Raw genomic sequence first — 24426 nt, forward strand, 5'->3', positions numbered from 1 at the left:
GATTTGTGCTAAACCACACTTGCAAAAATATTATTGAAGAGATTTAACATTGTAACCAGTGATGTTATGTGTGTGATTAATGGGGCAATAAAAACAAATTGTGTGGTTGACTTGTTAATCCGATTCCAATCTCTGAATATGAGATAAAACTTAGCAAGTCTGACAATTTACCAACTTTTACTAGGCTGATGGATATAGTTTAAAAACTAAATACTAGTATATTCTTAAGTATTTTAAATATGAGAAAGTGGCTATAATTATACTAATCCTGAAAAATGCAAGAATTACATATTTTTACTTTTTAAGGGCTAATTTCTTACACTTGCTATGCTCGGAATAGACCAGTGGTCTGCAGAACTAAGACTTGTTAGTAAGTAATTATTGAATCATATGGAGTAGTCCGCGTTAATTGTCGTAGCCTATTCTATAGACCTTGATCATAGGCAAGGTCTATAGAATACATACATGTATTCTATAGACCTTGGTCGTAGCATTGCGAGAAACTTAAGTGTCTTAGACTAATTTTCTTGAAAGTCTCTAGAATTATCAGTCTTGATGTGTAGTGGGAGTTTGCTATATATTCTTGGGGCCGCATTTGTTCTGACGCGCATTAGAAAGCTCTAAAATCTTCTAGATACTCTAGACTAGAGTGTAGAACGCAGGCGAGGTGCATCTTGTCTCAAATATCTAGAAACCATGGGGTAACAAGTCTTCTCGACACGATTTGTTGACTGCCCAATGTGTGTTATTTCTCTTAAATATTTAGATATCTAGCATAGATATCAATGAATATTTTGGACGTCCAAATTTGATACCTTGAGTCATTGCACATATCTTTAAAATTTATTTTACCTTTTGATAGTAGTCCAGTGTATGCCAATCAGTACAGGAGTAATCCTTTCTCGGGTGGTACACCTATCAGCCTTGCCCCTCTTTTAAGTAGTACTTTGGTCAAGTTGTAATAGTTACAGTAGTTAGTTCTGACTTAGTAGAGTTACAGTAGTCAATTCTTATAATAGTTGATGACAAGTTTCTTGACAGACCATTAATTCATCCAGCTATTTCTTAACAAAAGTAATGTTTCTAACGCAATATCCAATGATTCTTACTACGCTATTCATTTGAGCACCTAGAGACAAAACACAGCCCAGTAACTACCTAGTTCACGAACTCTACTAGATATTCGGAGGAAGTTATCATTAATATCTAAAGTTTCGTAAATAAGATTTCCAGCATCATAAACTAGTTACTATAGTCAATTCTTTTTTAGTGAGGCAGATTTGGACCGAGTCGCAGGGGTGCCCTTTTAGCTGGGAAAAGTTTCCTGATCGCTGATTGGTTGGACAAGATAATTCTAACCAATCAGCGACTAGGAAACTTTTCCGAGCTAAAAGGGTACCGCTGCGAGTCGGTGCAAATGCGCCCCATTAACAACACGAGTATAGTTAGTTTCTATGCATCTATTCCCTAACACCGATAAAGAAGCAGTTTAAAATCTCCTGTTTAATACTAACAACTGTAAGGAATAACAATGTTCTTTGTAAGGATAATGACACCAGTCCAGCTTGTAATATATTCTGAGGGGTCAGGGGTTTTCAGGGTTCAGTTGTGTAATCTTATGGAAATGCTGAGCTTTTGAGAAAATACTCGAGAATCTAGACCATTGATCCCTTGCAGCCAACATGCATTATGCAAGACACCATTTGGAGTTTGCGGTGGCCTTTACCACATCTAACCAGTTATGAACATGACACCTTTAATAATGACTAGAAAAAAAATTGCGAGTCCACATTGTTTTTTTTTTTTTTTTTTGCCTTTTTTATTTTTAGGACTATGAAATTTGTAATTTGTACCAAGAAAGCATTTCAATTGATCCTCCTTTTAAGATGGTCGCGTGCAGTGGTTTGTCATAGATTTTAGAAAGGTGCCTCCTTGTGCGAGTTCTGCCGCCAGTGCACCTCACATAGTACACTGTAGGCGTTAGAAAGTTTCTTTGCAACCCCCCACTTCTTCATTTTATAATTGCCATCCAACCTAGTATAAGTTACATTTCCCCCTAGAGGCATATTATTATTATTATTATTATTATTATTATTATTATTATTATTATTATTATTATTACTTAGTGTAATTACTTTTATATTAAAATTGTTCCCATTGATTTAAATAAATGACACTTTAGATAGTCAATGAATAATCTCTTGTTTATGTATTGATTGTCATACATAAGTGCGAGAGTGTAATTTATGAACGTTTCAGATAAGGACACTGCAATTCAAGGTCTTTCCTCAAGCTGGCGAATTATAGTATAAGGTCGTGTAGATAAAAGCTAAATATAAATTTATGTTGACACACAATATATATATATATATATATATATATATATATATATATTTATATATATATATAAATATATATATATGTGTCTGTATTTATATATTTTATGTGTATATATATATATATATATATATGTATGTGTATATATTATACATATATATATATATATATATATATATATATATATATATATATATATATATATGTATATATATATGTATGTGTGTATATATTATACATATATATATATATATATATATATATATATATATATATACATATACATATATATACCAAGGCACTTTCCCCAATTTTAGGGGGTAGCCGACATCAACAAATGAAACAAAAACAAAAAAGGGGACCTCTACTCTCTACGTTCCTCCCAGCCTAACAAGGGACTCAACCGAGTTCAGCTGGTACTGCTAGGGTGCCACAGCCCACCCTCCCCCGTTATCCACCACAGATGAAGCTTCATAATGCTGAATCCCCTACTGCTGCTACCTCCGCTGTCATCTAAGGCATCGGAGGAAGCAGCAGGGCCTACCGGAACTGCATCACAATCGCTCGCCATTCATTCCTATTTCTAGCACGCTCTCTTGCCTCTCTCACATCTATCCTCCTATCGCCCAGAGCTTCCTTCACTCCATCCATCCACCCAAACCTTGGGCTTCTTCTTGTACTTCTCCCATCAACTCTTGCATTCATCACCTTCTTTAGCAGACAGCCATTTTCCATTCTCTCAATATGGCCAAACCACCTCAACACATTCATATCCACTCTAGCTACTAACTCATTTCTTACACCCGTTCTCACTCTCACCACTTCGTTCCTAACCCTATCTACTCGAGATACACCAGCCATACTCCTTAGACACTTCATCTCAAACACATTCAATTTCTGTCTCTCCATTACTTTCATTCCCCACAATTCCGATCCATACATCACAGTTGGTACAATCACTTTCTCATATAGAACTCTTTACCTTCATGCCCAACCCTCTATTTTGTACTACTCCCTTAACTGCCCTCAACACTTTGCAACCTTCATTCACTCTCTGACGTACATCTGCTTCCACTCCACCATTTGCTGCAACAACAATATATATATATATATATATATATATATATATATATATATATATATATATATATATATATGTGTGTGTGTGTGTGTGTGTATGTATATATATATATGTATGTGTGTACATATATGTATGTATATTTATATATGTATATATATATATATATATATATATATATATATATATATATATATATATATATATATATATATATATATATATATTTATACAGTATATGTATGTGTATGTATACATATATATACATACACACACAAACATATACATATATGTATGTATGTATGTAGGCTATGTATGTATTCATACACATACATATACTGTATATATATATATATATATATATATATATATATATATATATATATATAAAATGGGTGTTTCAACATAAATATATAATTATCTTTTATCTACTATAATACTATAGTGCTTGAACTTTCCCTAGCTCTATCGTATCTTGTATTACATATTGTACTAACAGGTAACATCATTTTGTATGCTGTACCAAGCAACACTGCCCTGTTTCATTGTTCTTAGTCATGGTGAGATAATGAGATACAATACCTGAGTAGAATGATTGTTTATTACTGTGTACTTTTGAAGATAAATACTTCGATAGTGTGGATTTGACAATAAACAAGCAGTCGAGTGCTTATATCTATAGACCTTGGTCAAGTGTGTGATACATAAAATACGAGTTTATACAAGAAACTGATTTTTTAGGTCCTGTAGTGCAAAGGGTTCCCTAGTGTGATAGGACCAGGCAAGCATCCCTGAAAGTAAGTAATCCTCAAGAGGATAATGGAGAGGGAAATTACATTAAACAAACAGTCTAAAGTCTGAAAATTATCTAATCAATGGGAGCTAAAATTAGCCATAGCTTATCTTGCTTGAGGGTACATTCAATTTCACTTTTCTATCTAATATCACTTCCTGTTTTGTTAAAGCTTTTATAGTTAATGTAGAAAATATTTATTTTAATGCTGTTTTTGTTTATAAATTATTTTAAATTTAACTTTTTTTTCCTTTCCTCACTGGGCTATTTTTCTGTTGGGAGCCCTGGGCTTACCATCCTGCTTTTCCAACCAGGGTTGTAGCGTAGCGAGTAATTATAATTTGATACTGATTCGAAAATTTGGGTGTTCAATTTGTCAAATTGAGGGTTTCACTGTGCTGTAAGAAAAAAAAAAGTCTTAATTTTTGTCATACGTAAGATTATACCTCAGTATATAATGATGTCAAAAGTCCGCTTTTATCAACAAAGAGAGTGCGTAGAGTTTCATTAATAAATATTTTGACGAAGAAAATGATTGCACAAGTCATGGCCGCTGGTGGTTTGAGAACATGACTGCGTTGTTTTCACCGTGTGGTGAAGTAATTGTTTCTCAAATGAATGATTTACTGTATTCTTCAACACAGGCGGCGTGATTCAGCAATTATTATAAATTATATTTCTTATTCAAGGCCATTCGAGGTTTAGTATTCTGTGAACTGATAAAACAAGATATCTCTCTCTCTCTCTCTCTCTCTCTCTCTCTCTCTCTCTCTCTCTCTCTCTCTCTCTCTCTCTCTCTGTTTTGTGTGCATATTTTAAGTAATAATTATTATAGGATTTTAGCAAAACAGATAAGCTACTATAAATATAAAAAATAGATTTACAGTTAAAATGGATATTATTTATAGGCCTAATGATTACGATTCTGTATTATACCTTATTCTTCCTGCATCAACTCTCATATTTAACTAGTTAACGAAAATAATCTTCATAATTCCAGGAACAAATTTAATGAAGTGACCTTCAATATGACTGATTCCAAGGACGCTAAGGTTGAGGGTCGGACACACTCTCTGGAGAGTGCATCGGCAGACGAACCTGGAAAATCGAATGATAGTTTGAATTCTATACAAAATGCTGATGGGGCAGAATCCTCGCAGCCGAGAGCAGACGGTGTCTCACTACTTCAGGAGCGTAAAGATGGGAATCAAGAAACCTTGCCAGTCACGAAATCTAAGGAACACAGTGGCATTGGTATGTGTATTTGATATTTACATGGATGGGCACTAGCTTTTCAATATTTATTAGTTTTTACTAACAAGGGGGGAGGGCAGGTAAAAATTAAATTTTCTGTGCCACATTTGTGATTTTCATTGCTGAATTATGAATGACCCCTCATATGTGAAAAACTTCAATTATCCACTCCATACCACTACACACAAAGTCCCAATGCTATTAAGCTGATGTCTGAATCCTTCCACTCACACATTCCTTCTGGATGTTGCAGCTTTTCCTTCATAGTACTCTTTTCATTCATTTACATTTTCCATCCATCTATCCACTGCTTTATATGTCTTCTCCTCTCTTTCCTAACTCCTGAATCAAACGATTTCCATCAAACTGTCCTCTGTCTTGTTTAAAACATTTCTGTTACACTATAACCAAGCTATCTTCTATAACCTTACACCCTTCATTTTGCCTCTATATCTGTTTCATAATAGGGGGTTTCCAGCAACATGGTGCCACAACGCTTTTTACTTTTGCTTTTAGACACCTTATAACCCATAGCAAACTCTATGTTCCACACACCCTAACTGTTCAACCCTACAACGTTCTTTTATTCATTCTTTCATCTGGCTACCTTTTTCAATCAACTTCATACAATGCATATTTCTTGGTATGTTTTATCTTGATTATGTATACATTGAATGAACACCTTCTCTGTTCACAGTAATATTAATCATTGAGTGCAATATTAACTGTTCTGATATGTTGCTAACATTTATTTTGAATAATGTTAGTGCTATTTTATTTTGTATGTAATATCTTGCAGTAAGTGCTGAAAATTTTAGATTTTAAGATTATTCTTTCATCTTTTCATGTATTAAGTGTAAACCTTAATGATTCTTCATGATTGTAGATTTTTTTTTTTTTTTAGTATACTCTATGTAAATTCTTGCTTGAGGAATGTGTGATTTCTTGCTTGAGGACTATATTCTATGATCTTTCTTCTAATATTTAACTGCTGGGGTTAATTGCACAGTTTTACTAATGCTATCTTTGCTGGGGGATTTATCAGTACACAGTTAATTTAAGTATACTTTTATTGAGTGATGATCAGCAGGTACAATGTTACATGGACTATCTTTCTTGAGGTCTTTAAGCTAAATACTCTTTTTTTTTGGTATCTACTTTCCTTAAGTCGTTGCCTTGCAAATTTAACAGCCAATTTGTGTTTTGGCAGATGATGTAAACCCATCTAAGTATGAAGGATGCCTTAGGATCTTCAAGACAGCACGTTTCCAAGTGTACCTCTCTCACTTCCTTTCATCGTGGGGAGACAGAATGTGGATGTTTGCAGGAGGTCTCTTTCTTTTTGAAGTAAGTATATAAAGGACATGTTGAATTGTGGGAAATATTATTTTATTTCTTGATGGGCAATGATAGTGGTGACACCCTTGTAATATCATTGGTGTGTGTCTGGCTAGTACTGAAACCAGACACCTTTACCTTTAGTTTTAGAAAGATGGCTGTAACATTAATTTTTAAAGGTCATAGAATTTATGCTGGTTGTGTATTTTGATACTAAAACTATGTACTACATTAATTTTAAGTGGTTGAAAATTCAGGAAATAAAATAAAATTAATAGATTCTTAACATTAAAGCATTCTTCTTGTTACTGTGTGTAGGTAACCCCAGGGTCATTACGTTTGGCAGCTATTTATGGTGCTTCTCTTGCATTAACAGTCATCGTTTTTGGATCTCCTGTGGGGCGACTAGTTGACCAAACTAATAGGCTTAAGAGTGAGTATTAAACAGCATTTGGATTACTTGTTGGCCTATTATTGAAATTTTAATTTAACATATTGCATGTTCAGTTAATGGGCACTATTATGGAATACAGAAATGTATGTATTATTTAGTGTTTATTGGGCAATCTTCATGGGCCTATACTTTTGTATTTTATAGTACTTTTTCTAAAGTACAGTATGATTGTTAGTAGTTACAGTATAGGATATCAAATCTTTCCCACCCAGCTCTTTTCATTGGTATAATTTCTTAACTATTTGGAAGCAGCTCTTTTATAATTATTAGTGCCCTTTTTATAGCAGATTCACTTTCATAAACATGTTTAGTCTGCCTACTCTTCAGTTTAAAAAAAAAAAATAGTATTCTTAGAAAGTTTTAAGAGTTTTATGTGACCTATCCTGAGGAAATTTTTAAAATACTGTACAGTACTTATACTCTGCCATGTTTTGAATATTATTTTTCTATCTGTCTTTCAGCAGACTACTCTCATTTTAACTTAGTCTAATAGTTTTCAATTCTTGATTGGGAGTTATATCTAGCAAAGAGTTCATAGAACAAGCTATAAAATATTTTTCATAATTCTGATTGTCCCTTGCATTCTATCATCCCAGACCATAATACTATTCATTTATTAATAGCATTACTAGGTGCTGTATGTAGTTTAGTTTTTAATAATTTTTTCTATCATAAAGCTCCGCACCACAGAGTATTCTAGAAGTTTTAATGAAGCAGAGTCCAAATTATAGAATAATCTTCCTAATAAAATTCTGTATGGTATTTGAATTGGTAGGGCTTCAAACTTAGAGAAAATGTTTATTTGTTGAGCAGGTTGACATGTGATTGCATAGTTTATTTTTTTTTTACCTTTTTATTATTTTTTTCTCGACTTCTTTTTGATACTAGACTGGTTTTCCTATGGGGGTTCTAGGGTTTGCAGCCTTTTGGTTCTCCAATTAAGGTTGCAGCTTCACTCTTATTGTTGTTGTAATAATGTTGGTCTTAATAATTACAATAATGAAAATGTTAATGATAGTAGTAGTAATAGTACAGAAATACATTATTGTACTGAAACAGCTATAACTATAACATTGATTGATTTTATTGTAAGCTTAAGATTGAATATTAAATATTTGGTTTACTTTGAGTGCAAGTAATTGATTTTATAAGGAGGATGCTTTTCATGACAGGTGATATAAAGAGTGAATGTTTGAGCGACAAATATGCAGTTTTTAAGTAGCCTTTATACCCCTTTTCTTTCATTTCAGTGGCACAGGTGAGCTTGTGTGTGCAGAACCTAATGGTATGTGTATGTGCTGCCATTTTGGTGGTGATGACAACTCGGCGAGACTACTTTATGGCTTGGGATGGCTGGGCTCTTATAGTTGCTGAGGTAATGTTTCAGAATATACATCAAAGTACATGGGAAATTATTTTTGTGATTTTAACCTTATTTTATGGGTTATGCATTTGCAGATTAATTTTTGGAAATTTTAAAGTTCTGTCCCAATGATTATTAGGTTCTTTTTGTTTGGATTATCATTGGACTGGTTGAAAGGTATCCACCCTGAGCTCTAGAGGCATAGTTGATAAGCATTTGTATGTAAGCTAGTGAGATTCATATCTACTGTAATGTAGTTGTTATTGACATCCAGAAAGGATTGAAACGAGTTGTCTGGTGCTTTCATGTTTTCACAGACCTTCTCAAGGCCTTTGAAGAGTGGGAAAACACAAAATGACTTAGCAACTCTCTTTGATCCTTCACCCAGTGCTATGAAAACTTGAGACATCATAGGTTTTTACTGATAGTCATCTAATGTAAGACTGTTGTGTTCACATAAAGCTGAAGATATAGTAATGTTTAACACTAGCATGTAATTGACTCTACTGTATATTATACTAGATAGACCCTGTTAAGATCTAGCATTGAATTCATTGCCTTAGAAAAACAAGTAACCATTTTGATAATTTTACCCATATGCTATCATATGGAGGTTTACAGGCCTTCCTATTTCTCTTATCTCGTCTGTAGTGTGAGCATCTTTTACAGTACACACTTGCATCGTTTGCCTTGCAATTTCAAAGGGGCTTATATTGGCTGTAATTCTTCTGTCATTTCTATTCAAGAATACAAGGGGCTTTTTACTCATGTTGCAATACAGTATTTGTATTGTTTTGTATGTAAATATCTGTAGTACAGTAATTAACTTTTCAAGGTCTGTGGGCTAAACTTTATTATGCTAAATCTATACTGGACATAATTAACTAAACAAATGGAAGCTCCACTTTATAGGGATATTTCCAGCATCTCTGATATTGATGTAAGTGAATCAAGATAGTGCCTGGTAAATCGCAAAATTTCTCTTGAAGATCACTTCTGTTTTAATGGTGCCAGAGAATATTTTCAGAAATTTTCTTCCATTTTAGTGAAGGTTTCTTCTCTTCTCTCAAGTATGACGATCTTACATTATTCTATCTGTCAGCTCTAGCAGAACAGACAAGCACCTATATTTGATTTTCTGTTGAAGAAAAGGCAAAGAGCCAATTGTCTTTTAGTTTAGCTTTTTGGCAATTACTGTGTACAGTTTTAATTTTCTGGTACGTGATTCATTCTATGGTACAAAGAGAATATCTATATGCAAGAGGATACCCATATGGCATCTGAGGAATAAATTGCCAAACTAGATTACTATTAGGGAATTTAATATTCTTTAGTTTCAATTATAGCTCCAAATTGCTGAATATACCCGTTGATATCTCGGTAAGCCAGAAGATTGTCCTGAAGGAGTATCTTTCCATGGTTACAATGCAATTTGTTTTGAAAACTAACCCGACACCTTACATGGATCAAACTATTCTCCTTTTGAAATTGTATGAATTACCTTTTGAATTGGTGATGAACAAAGTGCATTTCATTCTTATTCTTAAAATGTACTGTAGTATCAATGAAATCCTGAAATACCACATTTTGTTATTAAAATATGTAAACTTCTGCTTTTATTTTACATTTTGCAGGGATTTGTGATATTAACTGCTTGTATTGCACAAATTGGAACACTTGGATCAAAGTTAACCATTGAGAAGGACTGGATCCTTGTTATTTGTGGACAAGACCAAGCACTCCTAGCTGGTAAGCAATATTTTTTTTAAAAGATTAAAACCATAATTATAGATACGTAAGGCTATTTGTTTCATGGATTCTTTTTGAAATTTCAAAGAATTCTAATCCTAACTTAATGGTCCTGTATGAGGATGAAAATCCTTATTTGTTCCATAACTGGAATACAAACCAGGCTATTTAATAGGGGTATTACTTTCGGCGTAGCTGAAATGACGAGCCATTAAAATTTAACGAGGGTTTACTACCCACACCGCTAGTTAGCGGGGGTAGGGGAGTGTAGCTTTCTACCCCCCCCCCCCCCCCTCACACACCTGTGCTTGAGCTCACTTTACTTTTGGCCCGGAGCGAGAGCGGTTGTTTCTTCTCTCCCTCCTTGCCTATTTTGGACTGCCATTAATTTTTGTCTTTTAATTTACTTTTTCTTGTACTTGTATATATATATAAACATTCTTAATGTTTATGTATATATATGTGTATAGAAATGTGGTAAGTTTCCTTTTCAGTGTTTGTGCTGTGTGTGTGATACATATACGACAACGACACTTGCGTAGTAGCAAGGCCAGCACAGTTCCACTTCGTGGGGAACGACCTCTCCCTCTCTGGTCTATCGGTCTTCCCGTCGGCATATACTGTATCAGTTAACTCGGCCGCCACAGGGGAATCGATCTTCCGCGCGCGGGCGCCGATGGTCTCCCATGCGCGCGTCGATGATTTTCCGCGCGCGCGGGCGCCGATGATTTTCCAAGCACGCAAGCGCTAGTGCTCTTGCGCGCACGCGCCAATAGTCTTGCATGCGCGCCAATAGTCTTGCACCCGCGCGTGGCAACAGTTGTGTGCACGGGCCGACTTTCTTCCCTGCGCGTGCACCTAGGGTCTCCCGCGCGCGCCGACTTTCTTCAGCGAGCGGGCGCCGACTTTCTTCAGCGAGGTGGGCGCCGATGGTATCCTGCACGTGTGCCAACTTTCTTCAGCGAGCGGGCGCCGATGGTATCCTGCACGTGTGCCAACAGTCTACCGCGCACGCGCACCGATGGCCTTCGCGCGTGCGCGCTCCCATAATCTTGAGTGCGCGCACACAGCCTTCCGCGCGGTCCGACGGTCTTCTACATGCGGACACCGATGGTCTTCCTCACGCACGCGCCAACAGTCTCCACGTAGTACTCTCACACACGCGCCAATGCTCCCACTCTGGCGCAACCAGTCACACGCTTCGGTGCATTTTAGGGAGAACGCACAAAACTACACAGTGCCTTACTGCGCGCCAGCGCTCTTCCTCACTTTCCTGCACCCTTCTGTGCAGTTACGGTTCCGGATCCATGCGCCAGCTCTTGCCAAAGAGTCAAGGCTCACAGATCCAATGCACCAGCTCTTGTCTAAGAACCAGCGCTTGCCTGCTCTCCAGGCAGATATTAAGCACCAGCATCGTCCTGTGTGCCATCGCTCCAGACTCACCTACACACGTGCAATTGTCAGTAAAAAGGAATAAAACTTTTTGGACAGGTCACCATTGCCCCATTCCTCCCCGCAAGCACATAAACATTGCCACCGGGAAAAAAGGAATAAGGCTCCACAGAAGGATTCAAGATCCCGAAGATTCCATCCTACAAGGGAATCGAATCGGGGAATCCTTGGTCCCTGTCTCTTCTGAAGTTTCTTTTTTCCTTGACAGACCACCGGCAGCAAACAGGAAAGCTTCAACAGACTGATCTCTAGATCACGGTTTGCTGATGGCTAGTTCAGTTTACTAATCGCTAGGTCGCCGATCACCAGATCGCCAATTGCTAGCTCAATGCTGATCTTTGACCTCTAGTCCCTCCAATGACTAACGATCTCCAATTGCCAGCATTTCCAATCATCGATTGCTAGTCAATAACCAGTCATCAGCTTGCTGATCACTAGATCACCAATGGGCAGGTCATCTTTCTTCGATCATTGAACTCAGCTCGCTGATCTCTGACCAGCCCATCTTCAGCTTGCTCATCTCTGACCAAACAGGGGGGACCGTAATCAGCTTGCTGATCTCGAACTCACCATCGGCTCACAGACCACCGATTCATTGGTCATCAGTTATTTGCCAGCAGTTCGTGACTCGAACTTACTAGTCAACCGCTTCCTGTAGTTCCTAGATCAGAAGTTATACAACATACTTCTCGCTACTGGCCGTTCGCCATCACACTAAAGTGTTTGGTAAACGTTCGACAACCCCCATCAACGGCTTGCCAACAGGGAACTACTTGCGAGTACTCTCCAACTGCACAGTAACCATGATACCCAACGTTTAACCATTGAATAACATTCGCCAGATAGATTCTGTTCTAAGGAATAGCATCAATCCCATCTGGGCGCGTGGTAAGGCTAAGCGTGGCCTTCCTTTTAAAGAAATTCTCTCTCAGAGAAGAATTCTTATACTGGGTATTGCACCTGATCCTTTACGACACGAGTCAAGACTCCAGTGTTGACAATCTTCCATGCAAAAGGATCACCAAGGAGCTGTCCCTTTGGGTCGATGTCCACACCATGTTGGAGTTCGATCAAGGGTTAAGACCTACGGAAATCTTCCCTACTTCCCTCGCAGGAGACTGGTGTATCTGGGAATGATTCTAAACACCAATCTCCACAAAAACCTTCTCGAAACGAGAACGACTTCCATTCCAGGAGACTTGAGTCGGAAAAAGAAGAAAGGAGGGACCATAGTGCCGCACCACACGACCTTAGCCTTCTGGACAGAGCCCGAAGGTACCTTCACTTAAATCTCTCAGAGAGATGAAGGCCAACTTTCCGGTCCTACAACAGCCTCATCAGTTCCTAACAGACCACTCAGTGATGTGATGGACGACACACCACACACCACATAGAGACTCACATCGACAAGCAAGTAGGAACTGGCTTGTAGTCTCTTCCCATCTAATAGTATAAACACTAAGATGGGCCAAAGTCCGTTCGGTATCACTTTCAGCCCGCTTCATTCCAGACTGGAAGAACATGCTCGTCGACAATCTGTGCACAGCATCTCAGATAAGGTATACCGAATGGACTTTGGATCGCCAGGTAGCCAACAAAGTCCCGACTTTACGAGGTCCTCCATCTAGGGGGTCTGTTCGCAACACTCCTGAATCTCAGGCTACCGTTGCTCACCAGCCCTAGACCCCAAGGCTCTCTGGCAACAACGGTGGGTACAACAATGACGTTCACGTCTAGTCCCTGTTTTATCTGGAGAATGGCACTCAACAAGGCTAGAACATCGGTCAACCTCTCAAGGACTCTCTTAGCTCCGCTATGGCATTATGCAGAACGGTCTCCAAACCTTTTGCAACTCCTGATAGAGCCTCCAAGAGAACCCCCTCCGCATATCAGACAACCCACTTCGACACCTACCACAAGCTATTGCTTTGCTATGATTGTACGCCTGAAGACTACCCAATACCTCTTAGCGAAAAGGTTTTCTAGATATCTGAGGAATTCCTCAGCATCAGTCTACCAGGCAGTATCAAGTCTTGTGTGGTTGGCGTCATGTGAAAGTGTCTCTCCACTCGATACCTCGATTTCAGCAATAGCGGAATCCTCGAGTATATGCAAGAGGAAAAGACCCCCTATTCAGTTTCGACAGGTTAAGATGATCACTCAACCTTGATCCTTCACCTTCAAACTGAAAGAAAGGGACACCCTCTCATCGATAGACTTTTCCTAACTCATACAGACTTACAACTTGCCTTTCCCCAGTCGGAATTGAGACCTTCCTCTCAGAACATGGTTCAAATCTCCGATCCCTAAAGGGACCTCCTTGGGTTCCACTTCACCAGGCAACAAATTTTCTCCTTATTTAAGAACACAATGTTCCTACACACTCGGACAGCAACCATACGAGTCAAGGAACTTCATGGTCTCTCTTTCGACATCGCCCATTATTGAGAAGGGCGAAAGACAATGTTCAGTCTCGTCCCTGAGTATATCATCATATACAGTCTCCAGAGCTGACGGATCCTACACAAGTCTCAACTAGGTAACGGACGATCCAGATCATCCGTTACTGTACCCAGGGTAAGGTATGAGACTTTACCTAAAGAAAACGGCAACAGCTTGCCCGGGTCCCTCCTCTTGTCAGCACTGGGAGAGACTAGAGGAGGATCACCGAAACATCATCTCGACATGACGACTCACAGTGTCAGGGGCATAACTATTCCCCTGGTCCTTCTTAGCAGATTACTCTGTGACGCAGGTTTTACAAGAAAGGATGTGAATGCTCCAGGTGACTTTCACAACCTTTCTCCTGCAAGACGTGACCCACAGGAACTCGATACGATCTCTATCGGTCCAGTGGTGGCTGCACAACAGCTGGTTGTATACCTCAAGCTCCTTATTGGACAAGTAGCAGAAGGGTGAAGGCACTGTTACCCGGTTTTAGTCTGCGTGAATGAAAAGATTTGACTGGCTCTTATTCTTTTCTTCATCCTACACTCTCGTGGGGAAAGCAGCATCCTGGGTTCTCTGCATAGCTGACCTCAAACCACTGCAGGTAAACCATGCTTCCTTGTGTTCCTAGTACTGTATTAAGATTAATACTGTTACGTCCCCATACCTTGACGAGGTGGCATTGGGAAAGTCCTAGTTTACAAGTTTCCATCTAAAGAACTTCAGAACAACTTCCTAGGACGAGTCACACTTCTTCATACCTTCACACACAGCTTGTGTAGGCTGCAGTCCTTGCGTAGCAAGGTTCTAGCGAGGTGCAGGGACTCCTTATTTCTTGGGTGCTTACACACTCAAATAACGAGCCCCCGGGCAAAGCCAAAAAGCCAGACTGGCAGGGACGTCCACCCTTCCTAATGGCTGAGTCACCCCTATTAAATAGCGTGGTTTGTATTCCAGTTACGAAAAAAATTACAAATTCGTAGATAATTTGTATTTTTCCTAACTATACAAACCTTAGCTATTTAACCAAACTTGCCCGCCAGCCCTATCCCCCTTGAAGTCCTACCTCCAAGCAAAGTGAGCTCAAGCACAGGTGTGTGTGTGAGGGGGGGGGGGGGGGGTAGCAAGCTACCCTCCCCTACCCCCGCTAACTAGCGGTGTGGGTAGTAAACCCTCGTTAAATTTTAATGGCTCGTCATTTCAGCTACGCCGAAAGTAATACCCCATTAAATAGCTAAGGTTTGTATAGTTAGGAAAAATACAAATTATCTACGAATTTGTCCTTTTTACTTGATTGATATGAGAGCTGCAATACTGTTTTGTATTTTAGTAGCATGTTTTAGTTTTACTTACATGGTCCCTCCTATTTAGCCCTTAAGGTAAAATCAACATGTTGAAATGAATTGAAAAGAGGAATCACAAATACCAATACAGTATAATATTTCTAACATTTAAGTGTATAATAATGACAGATGGTCTTAGATTTACTTAAAATTTAATTGCTATTAAGGGTGGCTAAACCTAGTGTTAAATAATTACTAGAAAAAAAATTAGTACAGCATGTTGTATATCTTCAAAAGTGACCTTTACTGTTTAGTATTACTCATCCATCCGTTGATTCGGTTTAATCAAGAATATTTAGTTCTCTACCTCATGTCTTTGTTCTGTTTCAGGTATGAATAGTGTGTTGAGATCTTTGGACCTCAGCACTGAAGTTTTTGCACCTGTAATTGTTGGTGCAATCATGACTAATGTAGGATTTGCAGTTGGAGGTATTGTCATTGCAGCTTGGAATGTAGGATCTCTTCTTGTAGAATATGGAATGCTTCATTATCTCTATTATTCGAGTGAGGATCTGCAGAAACCAAAGCCAGCAAATAATGTAAGTAATAAAGATCTTAAAGTAAAGAGAAATGTGGTTGAGGTGAACAATTAAAATTAGCATTTTATTTACTAGTATTTTTTAAATTAAACTTTAGGCTGTAAAATAAAAAAAAATACCTTGACCATAAATTTTAAAAAGAAACGATGTAAGCAAATTTATCAATTAAAGAAAAGAGAACAATATATATGCTATTCATAATGAACTCTCTTTGGTCATCAAAGAATTATTTATTAATTTTTGTGCAAGCCTTGTACAGTATATCCAATTAATGAGATTCTTGGTTTTGTAATTCTTTGAACTATTAGATTAAAAGATTTTAGTAACTGTTTTTGGATGGATAATACACAGATTGATAAGGAAATGAAGGGGAATGATTGCGAGGTGGTAGATCCTAACAGAAATTCAAAGTGGAATGCTTTAAAAGGCCGTCTTATATCTTCATGGGGTGCTTGGCTTGCCTACATGAAGCATCCAGTTAAGGATGCTGGTCTTGGACTTGCTCTCTTGTATATGACTGTCCTTGCATTTGATAATTATTCTAGAGGTAAGTAGGTCATACAAAGCAAAATAAAACTGCTCTTTTCTTTTTTAATTTTTGGGGATAATGTGCTGTGTGATCTTGAACTCTCATGTACAAGGCTAGAACAGGGAATCCACTATGACAAAACAATACCAAAATAATGGTCTTTCCTGCTTGGACAACCGAATAACATGTCATTACAGAGAACCAGTCCTGATACTGGAGACTATACTACGTGGTTGCTTGTTTGCGCTCAACTACCATCTTTCTTATTCGTCGGATAAAACAGTTGGATATACTTTTCAGCACGCTTGTAGTACCAGGCTGTCTGGGCATCCTCCTCAATTTTTAAGTATAGTCGAATAGTTTCCAATTTTGTTATTTGTTATTCTTACTGATAGTTTAACATAATAAACGTACCAAATTGTTCTTCTCAGTGTGTTTTTACTTCGATTTTTTTGCTACTTGCTGTATGATGCCATATAGATTTGGTTTATCATAAAAGCATGGGAAGTATTTATCTTTAAAAGTTTGTCTTCTCTTTATTTCATTTTAAATATTAACATAGTTTTTATATTTTTAACCTAGTCTGAGTCTTGGTTTTGGATTATTGTAGCCTTTTTTTAGGTGTACGATGCCAGTAAATACAACTGCAGGCTTTTCTCACGTCAGTTTAATAAGGGTTTAAGTTTAGTATTGTATCACCTCTAAATTTTGAAAGTCTTTTACCAATTTCATTTATATTATTAGCCTTAATTTAAGTCTATCCTAGTGGTAAATTTTTAGGCCAAGTAATAGCCTTACAGTTATTGGCATTTACGCCTTTACTGCCAAAGTTTTTGTGAGTGCAGGGGAGTGTTTAGGTTAAAGTATTTTGTTATTTGTTACCCTCAGCTGTTTAAATGTTTTTTCACAAGAGCTTCTGTTGGAGTGATTGATAGACCTTGCCTTCGTTTAAAGAGTTTGGGGTTTGATCTCAATGTGAAGGATTGATTGTGGCTTGATCCAAATTTGATGTATAAATTGCATTAATGAAGCGCCGGAAAGTAAGTGAAACTACGGCGCTTAAAAACAAAAATACATATCTGTAATATAAGAATAATAATAAAATGAAATAAAATCTAAAAGTAGCGATAAAAATAAACATAAAATATAATGTTAAAAGCTCCGCCGCAATCGCCCTCCCCGACACTTAAAATACTAACAAATATAGGATAAAGAACGGTAACGGAACAGAGTGAAGTGTCCGAAACCGATCAAAGAAACACAACTACAGTACGCAGAAATGAATCTAAAATATCCCAACCCTCCGGGACGGGAGGATAACCATCCTCCGGGATGGGAGGATAACATCCTGGATGGATAACACGAGGGGGGGAGGGGGAGTCGGGGGAGGGGGAGTCGGGAGACGAGCGCAAACCCAGTCTCGAACGCCTGGTGGCCAACCAAAGCGAAACGAGAAGAGAGCCCTACCCGAACTGATGTAGGGAGCGTATGGCCAACCCCCCCACCTCAAGAAACTTCCTGTGTACTACCATAGAGCACGTGACCAAAGCCAACCCCCTCCGAAGAAGAGGGAGGCGAAGGCGTAAGGGGAAGGGACCCAAGAGGTGGGGAGGGGGGAGAGACCAGAACAAAATCAGGTGACCATCGTTAACGAAGGGAGGAGAGAGCCACCCACCAAAACACAAAGGAAAACCTAAACGGCGGCAAGCATGTAGCTCCCGCGATCGACTTGTATTTATTGATATATATATTTTGTATGCAATAAAACAATGACAGACGTAAATGACATGATCAAAATAAAAGCGAATACGCAAAATGAGAACGTTATGTTGAAAAAAACGGATATAAAATAAAACTAAACTTAAACCTTTGGTTATCGGGAATAAGCCGAAACGGAAAGGGGAACAGGCAAAAATAAAAAACAAAGGTCTTCCGAAATCGGGAAAAAACGATTCAGAACAACCATAACGTATACTTTCCCCGAAATGGACTCAATACAAAAAGGCTGGCAAGAAAGCTACCCACCGAGCCGCTTACGGATCGACTAAGTAGGAAATCAAACACAGCGCTAACAAACCTGAAGGGTATATCGCTAAAATGATAAAAATGAATAAAAAGATCATGCCAAAAAAAGAAATAGATGTCCAAATCATATATCAGGGTTACAAATAGTATAAGGAACTAAATGCAAACCCGATAAACAAAGAGATCACTAGTAAGCGACACCATGGCCATAGCGAACCCCGGAAAGGGAATATACATAAACAAAAGGCCAAACACGATAAAGAATAAAAAGGTGTCGCTACCAAGAAATCCCAAACAGACAAATATAATACTCAACTTGGAAGCAGGGATCTCTAAAACGTCGGACATCTTCCAAAAATAACACAAAGCACACGAGCAAAACAAAACACGTCTGACTAACGCAAGTGCTGAAGAGGAATGCAGATGGGGGGTGGGAAGATGTAGGGGTAGAGATGGGGGTATGTTGATGAACGAGAGGTCTAATTGGTTAGGGATCTATGGTCGTGGTTCAATCACGCCCCAGTTTTGTATACCGACACTCAATGAGTGAGCGAGCTAGGTTTATTCCTGGCATTCCATGCATCTCTTTTTCTCTGGTATTTTCAGCAATAATTATGCCTTAGAAATGGTGCTAGAGGAGCATTTCACTGGGCGACACAGGTTCCTCGCCCAAAAATAGATTTTTCCTTCGTCAAAATCCCTTAATTAACCTTTACAGGATACCTAGTAGGTTAACACCTGTATTACAAAAACATTTTGACACATCCTGGGTCTAGTTGTTGCCAGCATCAGTTAGGTTAAGCAATGGGTATGGAGTACTGTACAGTATTTTTGCTCTTGAACCTATGATTAACACCACACAACACTTATTATGTAGGGGAATGAACCCATGAGAAGGATACGATTGATAAGGAAATATCCCTCTTATGCATTGGTCTTTTTCTTAAATTTTATTTTATATTTACACTGTAAATGAACTAACATGATCGGGGAGGAATTGGCCTCCTCCTTCTCTAAAGCAGAATATGCTTACGTTGGGAATTTTTTTTCCCCCCACTCATGACTGGAGCCTCCACCTCTCTATATTTATTTTTGAATAGATTGCAGGGTCTGGGATGGCAACACTCTACTTGATGTTGGCATAAGCCATGATTTTATTCTTACCTACTCAAAGGTTACCAAGCCTTCGGTTTCGACTATGTGGTTAGGGAGAGAAATTACTCAATTTAGTTTTGACTTCTTTCCCTACTCTTTGACAAGTCGGAGAGTTTTGATTATCTAATGATAGTTAGGGGAAAGGGTTAGCCCTCCTAGTTTGATTTTTTCTATTGAGTTAACCTACCTCTGGATATTTTTTCCATGTTCAGATATAAAGCCTAGTGGTAGTATGGTCTCTTGGGGGTGGAGGAAAGTAAGCACCCTTCCTTCTGGGTATTACTGATAATATTTTCACTTAGAAATTTTCCATTACAGGTGAGTGAAATAAAGGTTAATTGTAATGAACTTTGGTGCAGTAACCCTACCAACCCAAGATGGTGCTATGCCCATTGGTGTTATCATAGCACCTGTTATGCCCCTTCAGGCTTGGCTTGGGACCCTGTCAATGTTTATTTCATGCAATGGTTTCATTCTTCCTGCTAAGAGTAGGGATCCATTAGCAGTAGAATTGAAGGAGCTCTATTTCTCATTTCTATGTAGGGGAATGGTTTTGCTAAAATTTTTGGTTCCTCAGTATTTACCTGGTAAGGAACTCTCCGAGATCTCTTTTACCCACCAGCATTGGATTTAGCAGTTGGGGGTTTGGTCAAGTGGTAGTGGTGGAGCAGGGGCCAAACCAAGTAGAAGAGCTTGGGTCAGAGGTTGATCTAAACCCAGATGAGGTTGCTTTACTTTAGAGGCCCTTGGAGGAGACTGGTCTCTCTTAGGTGGCAGCCATTGGATTCTAACCCCTTGGTTTAGCCAGCTAGCCAATTCAATGTAGACTTGAGCTTCCGCTAGGGAGGTTACCATACCTCAGTTCGGTCAGTCTTATGTAAATGCCTGTACAGTATTATACTGTACTGTATCTTAAATAGTTTAAGTATGAGTCTGCTCCCTCTGTGTTGGCTCCATTCAATGACCTACAGTTCTCATATGCTCAAGCATTCCTCTTTGCCCCATTAGAAGATTTTGCAGTGTCTGGACCTTTGGTTTTTCAGGCTCGGGAGACAGCTCCAGTAAGTCTTTCTTATGATTTCAAGTCTTCTGGGCTTAGTAACATGGGAAGAATCACTGGAGGCAATGTCTCCTATGGATGTTGAGGAGGGAAACCTAATGAGAAACCCTTTGCAATCTGGCCTGGTATGTTCTTTCTGGCCCCAGTTGAATAATTTTGGCACGAGAGGCTACCATATTCCCTTTAATGATGTGGAGTTTGAGAATTGTGCTTAATTTTCTGAATCACACTTGTGTATCAAGGAACCATTCCCAAGGATTTGTCCCCAGCTTACTTCCAAAGAGGTTTTACAGTCAATACACAAGTCTGCTCTTTACAATCTAACAGAAACAGTGTTAGATGCTGGGGAAAGGCCTCTTATCAGTCTTGTAGATTCATCTGTGATCGGGATGACTGTGCCAAGCCAAGGTGGTAAAGTTAGGTTTGGGGTCTATGAGGAATGTTGCTGAAGGGGATTCTTCCTTACCAAAAGAATACATCCCCTTCTTAGGAGTAGCCTTGTTTAGAGAAGGTATATATAAGTCTTATGTAGCGTAAACAAGCACCCAGGTATTATTGTCTCTTAATATCGGTATTGGATCACAGTTTGGTTGTCTGACTTATTTCAGTTTAAGAAGTACAGTTCAGTAGAACACACTTGGGTTTTCCTTATGCTCACTGAAGCCATGCTATGCATGTTAATAAAATGGCCCTGGGGCAGAAATGACAATATTCCTTTGGTATTTTTATTTTTTTCTTGTAGCTTTCTACAAGAAAGGTCTTGAGACCACAGCATCCCCAAAAAATAAATTTTGCCTTTGTCAAAACCTCTTGTTTTAAGCTTCAAATCTGTTCTAATATTCTTGCTTACAGTATTTATAACCTCTTAAATTAAGGTATCTCTTGAAGTACTCTGTATTGTCTCAGCTACTTGATGTTAGTTTTTCATAGACTGCATGTATATCATCTCTATTCCTCATCTCCTGTTTTTCTTTTTACACTTGCATGCCTTTTTATCATGAGAAATAGTATATAGTCAAGATCCAGGTGTACAGGTGGTGTTTAGATATACCATACCTTTTGTGGTACGTGGTGTGCCTTTTGCATATCTCTAGGACTTTAGATAAGTTTTGTTGGTGCAACAAAAATCTTAATTTATTTGTGGTTTCCTTTCCTAAAATTAGCGGTATTTTCTAAAACGTTCAGCATAACTGCATCAAGTATAATTTACTTTACGGCTGAAGAAAGATTGCTCTGACTTTCTGGCTAGTAACATGTGTTTGTGAGTTTCTCAAGTTTAAGAGAATTCCCCAAGGGCAAATAAATTCATTCTTACCATATATAAGTTTTAGTAAACTTAATTTTTTTACGCTCTTGTATTTACATTGTAAGTTGGTATCTTTCTAGATCTGTAGCCAAGGCAATTACACTTATGAATTTTTCAGCATAAAAAGTTGCTACAGTATATGGACAAAGGCTATTGTAGTGTAGTCATTTTCAGTTTTTACAAGTGACCTATGCGTTTTCCTTTAGTAGTTTACTTCATATGTTCATGGTAGTTTTGATTATGTTGCAAATAACAAAGGTGTCCATATTGAAGTCATATTGAATTGGAAACAATTGATTTTATAAAATTGATTTCAGGGTTTGTGTTTGAGTGTGGTGTCTCGGAAACTATACTTGGCATACTGACGGCAGTAGCTTCTCTCTTTGGAATATTTGGTGCTTTGATCTACCCTGTGTTAAGAAACAAGGTTTGTTTATTTTATATTTTATTACTTTTGAATATGTGAGTGTATGAGATTGACCCATTTTGAGTATAAAGCATGTCAAAGTAATTTGGGCCGAGTGCACCAAAGAAATTTGAGGTTTCAATTGTACAGTAGTCTCCAAATACCACAAATAAGACTGAAAAAAGGAATTTACTTGTTTTAAGGGAGAAACAGACTATCGTCATTTTAAATTAATTTTGACTTTTTCCACTGAAGAATTTTATCAAAATTTCCTATTCTTCTCTTTCAACAATGCTCAAAATTGTTACAGCCCAAAACCATCCATATATTAATGATTGATGATGTAATATTTTAAATTCTTTATATACAGTATAAGTGAAATTGCTGTTGAAATGGACACAAGATAAACACCACAATGCAGAAGAAATAGTATTTTTAAAATACATTAGTGCCTAAACTATAAATACTGAAAGCTGTTTTCAAGTAAGAATTAAAGTCAAGTACATTGATTTAAATCTCATACTAGTTTAGTAGACATATTAGATATGTTTATATTTCATAGTTTATAACTTCCTAGTTTCTTATCCATAGTCGACTGATTTACCTTTTGCAGACCCTGGGCTTTTAGCATTCTGTTTTTCCAAATATGGGTGGCATCTTGGCTAGTAATGATAATAATAGTCTAAATTTTAGGAAGTTTTTCGACACTAGTTTTCATAGTCGTTTTAGTTGATAATATATTAAGGAAAAGGAATTCCAGAAATATTACACATGTAGATGTTTGAATAATATGCCTACTGACAGAATAGCATTTAGTCATGACTCCATATGCGATACAGTACTGTAGAAAAAAATAGCTTTTTATTTGGTCATTCAAGGGTAAAATCAGATGCTGCATTACTGACTAATGATACAACTGACTTTGGTTTATACTTTTCAGACATTCTACTAATACGGAAATAATCAATTTATTTCACATTTTTGTTGTTATTGTTTATTCTCGTGTTTTTTCATCCTCCTCATTCAGTGTAAATGTTTATATGTTGGCTGTTCCCTTTATGGGATTTGATATGAAATGAGTTCTCTCGGTGCTCCTCTATCCTATGCTCTGCCTGAACTCCCGTCAGGCCTAGGTCTTCATCCCCTATTTTCTCTGATATCTTGGGCCACCCTGTTGGTCCACTTCCTGTAACTTACAAATCATCTACTCTTCAGACACTGATTCTCATTTCTTCTTACCATATGCCCAAATCATCTCTGGATACTACCATTCTCCACTACTTCCTCATTTGTGAAATCTTTCTAAACTCTGAACATGAATTTTAATTGTATTGTCTCATATTTTAAAAATATCCCCAATCTTCTTGTCGATGTTAATGTTTTTTTTTGGTGAAAAGAATATTTCAGGCCGTGTATAAATCCTAAGTCTTTTCTCCTTCTACTAATATAGTCTATCCCTAAATGTTATTCATGCTGCAGCTGCTGCTGTTTTTTTTTTTTTTTTTTTTTTCATTGCCTTCTCAACTCCTGCTCCAGTCCTGTTTTTACCAAGGTAACTGCAATGCTCTGCTTCTAAGACTTCCTCATTTATCATAGCACCTTTGCATTTCCTCTATTTTATCTGCTCTTTTATTACATTTTGTGTATTGAAAATCTTACCTAATGTATATTTCATAACACTGTGCCTTTATTGTAACAATGAATATTGTTACACCATTTATTATAATAAGTACTTGGTACATGTTTAACTCGCTAACCTGTCCTACAATACCCAAATGGCCACTTTTCTTGACATTT

The 24426-nt window shown here is 37.8% G+C and overlaps 1 protein-coding gene across 3 annotated transcripts in view; it reads left to right on the forward strand.

Annotated features, from left to right (window-relative positions):
* Positions 1 to 24426, forward strand: part of LOC137657721 (solute carrier family 40 member 1-like) — a 63761-nt gene that overhangs the window by 17303 nt on the left and 22032 nt on the right. For all 3 annotated transcript variants that reach the window (XM_068392156.1, XM_068392155.1, XM_068392157.1), the window contains exons 2-9: positions 5209 to 5462; positions 6673 to 6809; positions 7119 to 7233; positions 8505 to 8629; positions 10252 to 10366; positions 15940 to 16148; positions 16500 to 16695; positions 22541 to 22650. In XM_068392156.1, coding sequence (XP_068248257.1) covers positions 5237 to 5462; positions 6673 to 6809; positions 7119 to 7233; positions 8505 to 8629; positions 10252 to 10366; positions 15940 to 16148; positions 16500 to 16695; positions 22541 to 22650 — 1233 coding nt within the window. In that variant the 5' untranslated portion in view covers positions 5209 to 5236. The remainder of the gene's footprint in view (positions 1 to 5208; positions 5463 to 6672; positions 6810 to 7118; positions 7234 to 8504; positions 8630 to 10251; positions 10367 to 15939; positions 16149 to 16499; positions 16696 to 22540; positions 22651 to 24426) is intronic.

This window comes from Palaemon carinicauda, chromosome 18, assembly GCF_036898095.1.
Source record: "Palaemon carinicauda isolate YSFRI2023 chromosome 18, ASM3689809v2, whole genome shotgun sequence".
Classification (NCBI taxonomy): domain Eukaryota; kingdom Metazoa; phylum Arthropoda; class Malacostraca; order Decapoda; family Palaemonidae; genus Palaemon; species Palaemon carinicauda.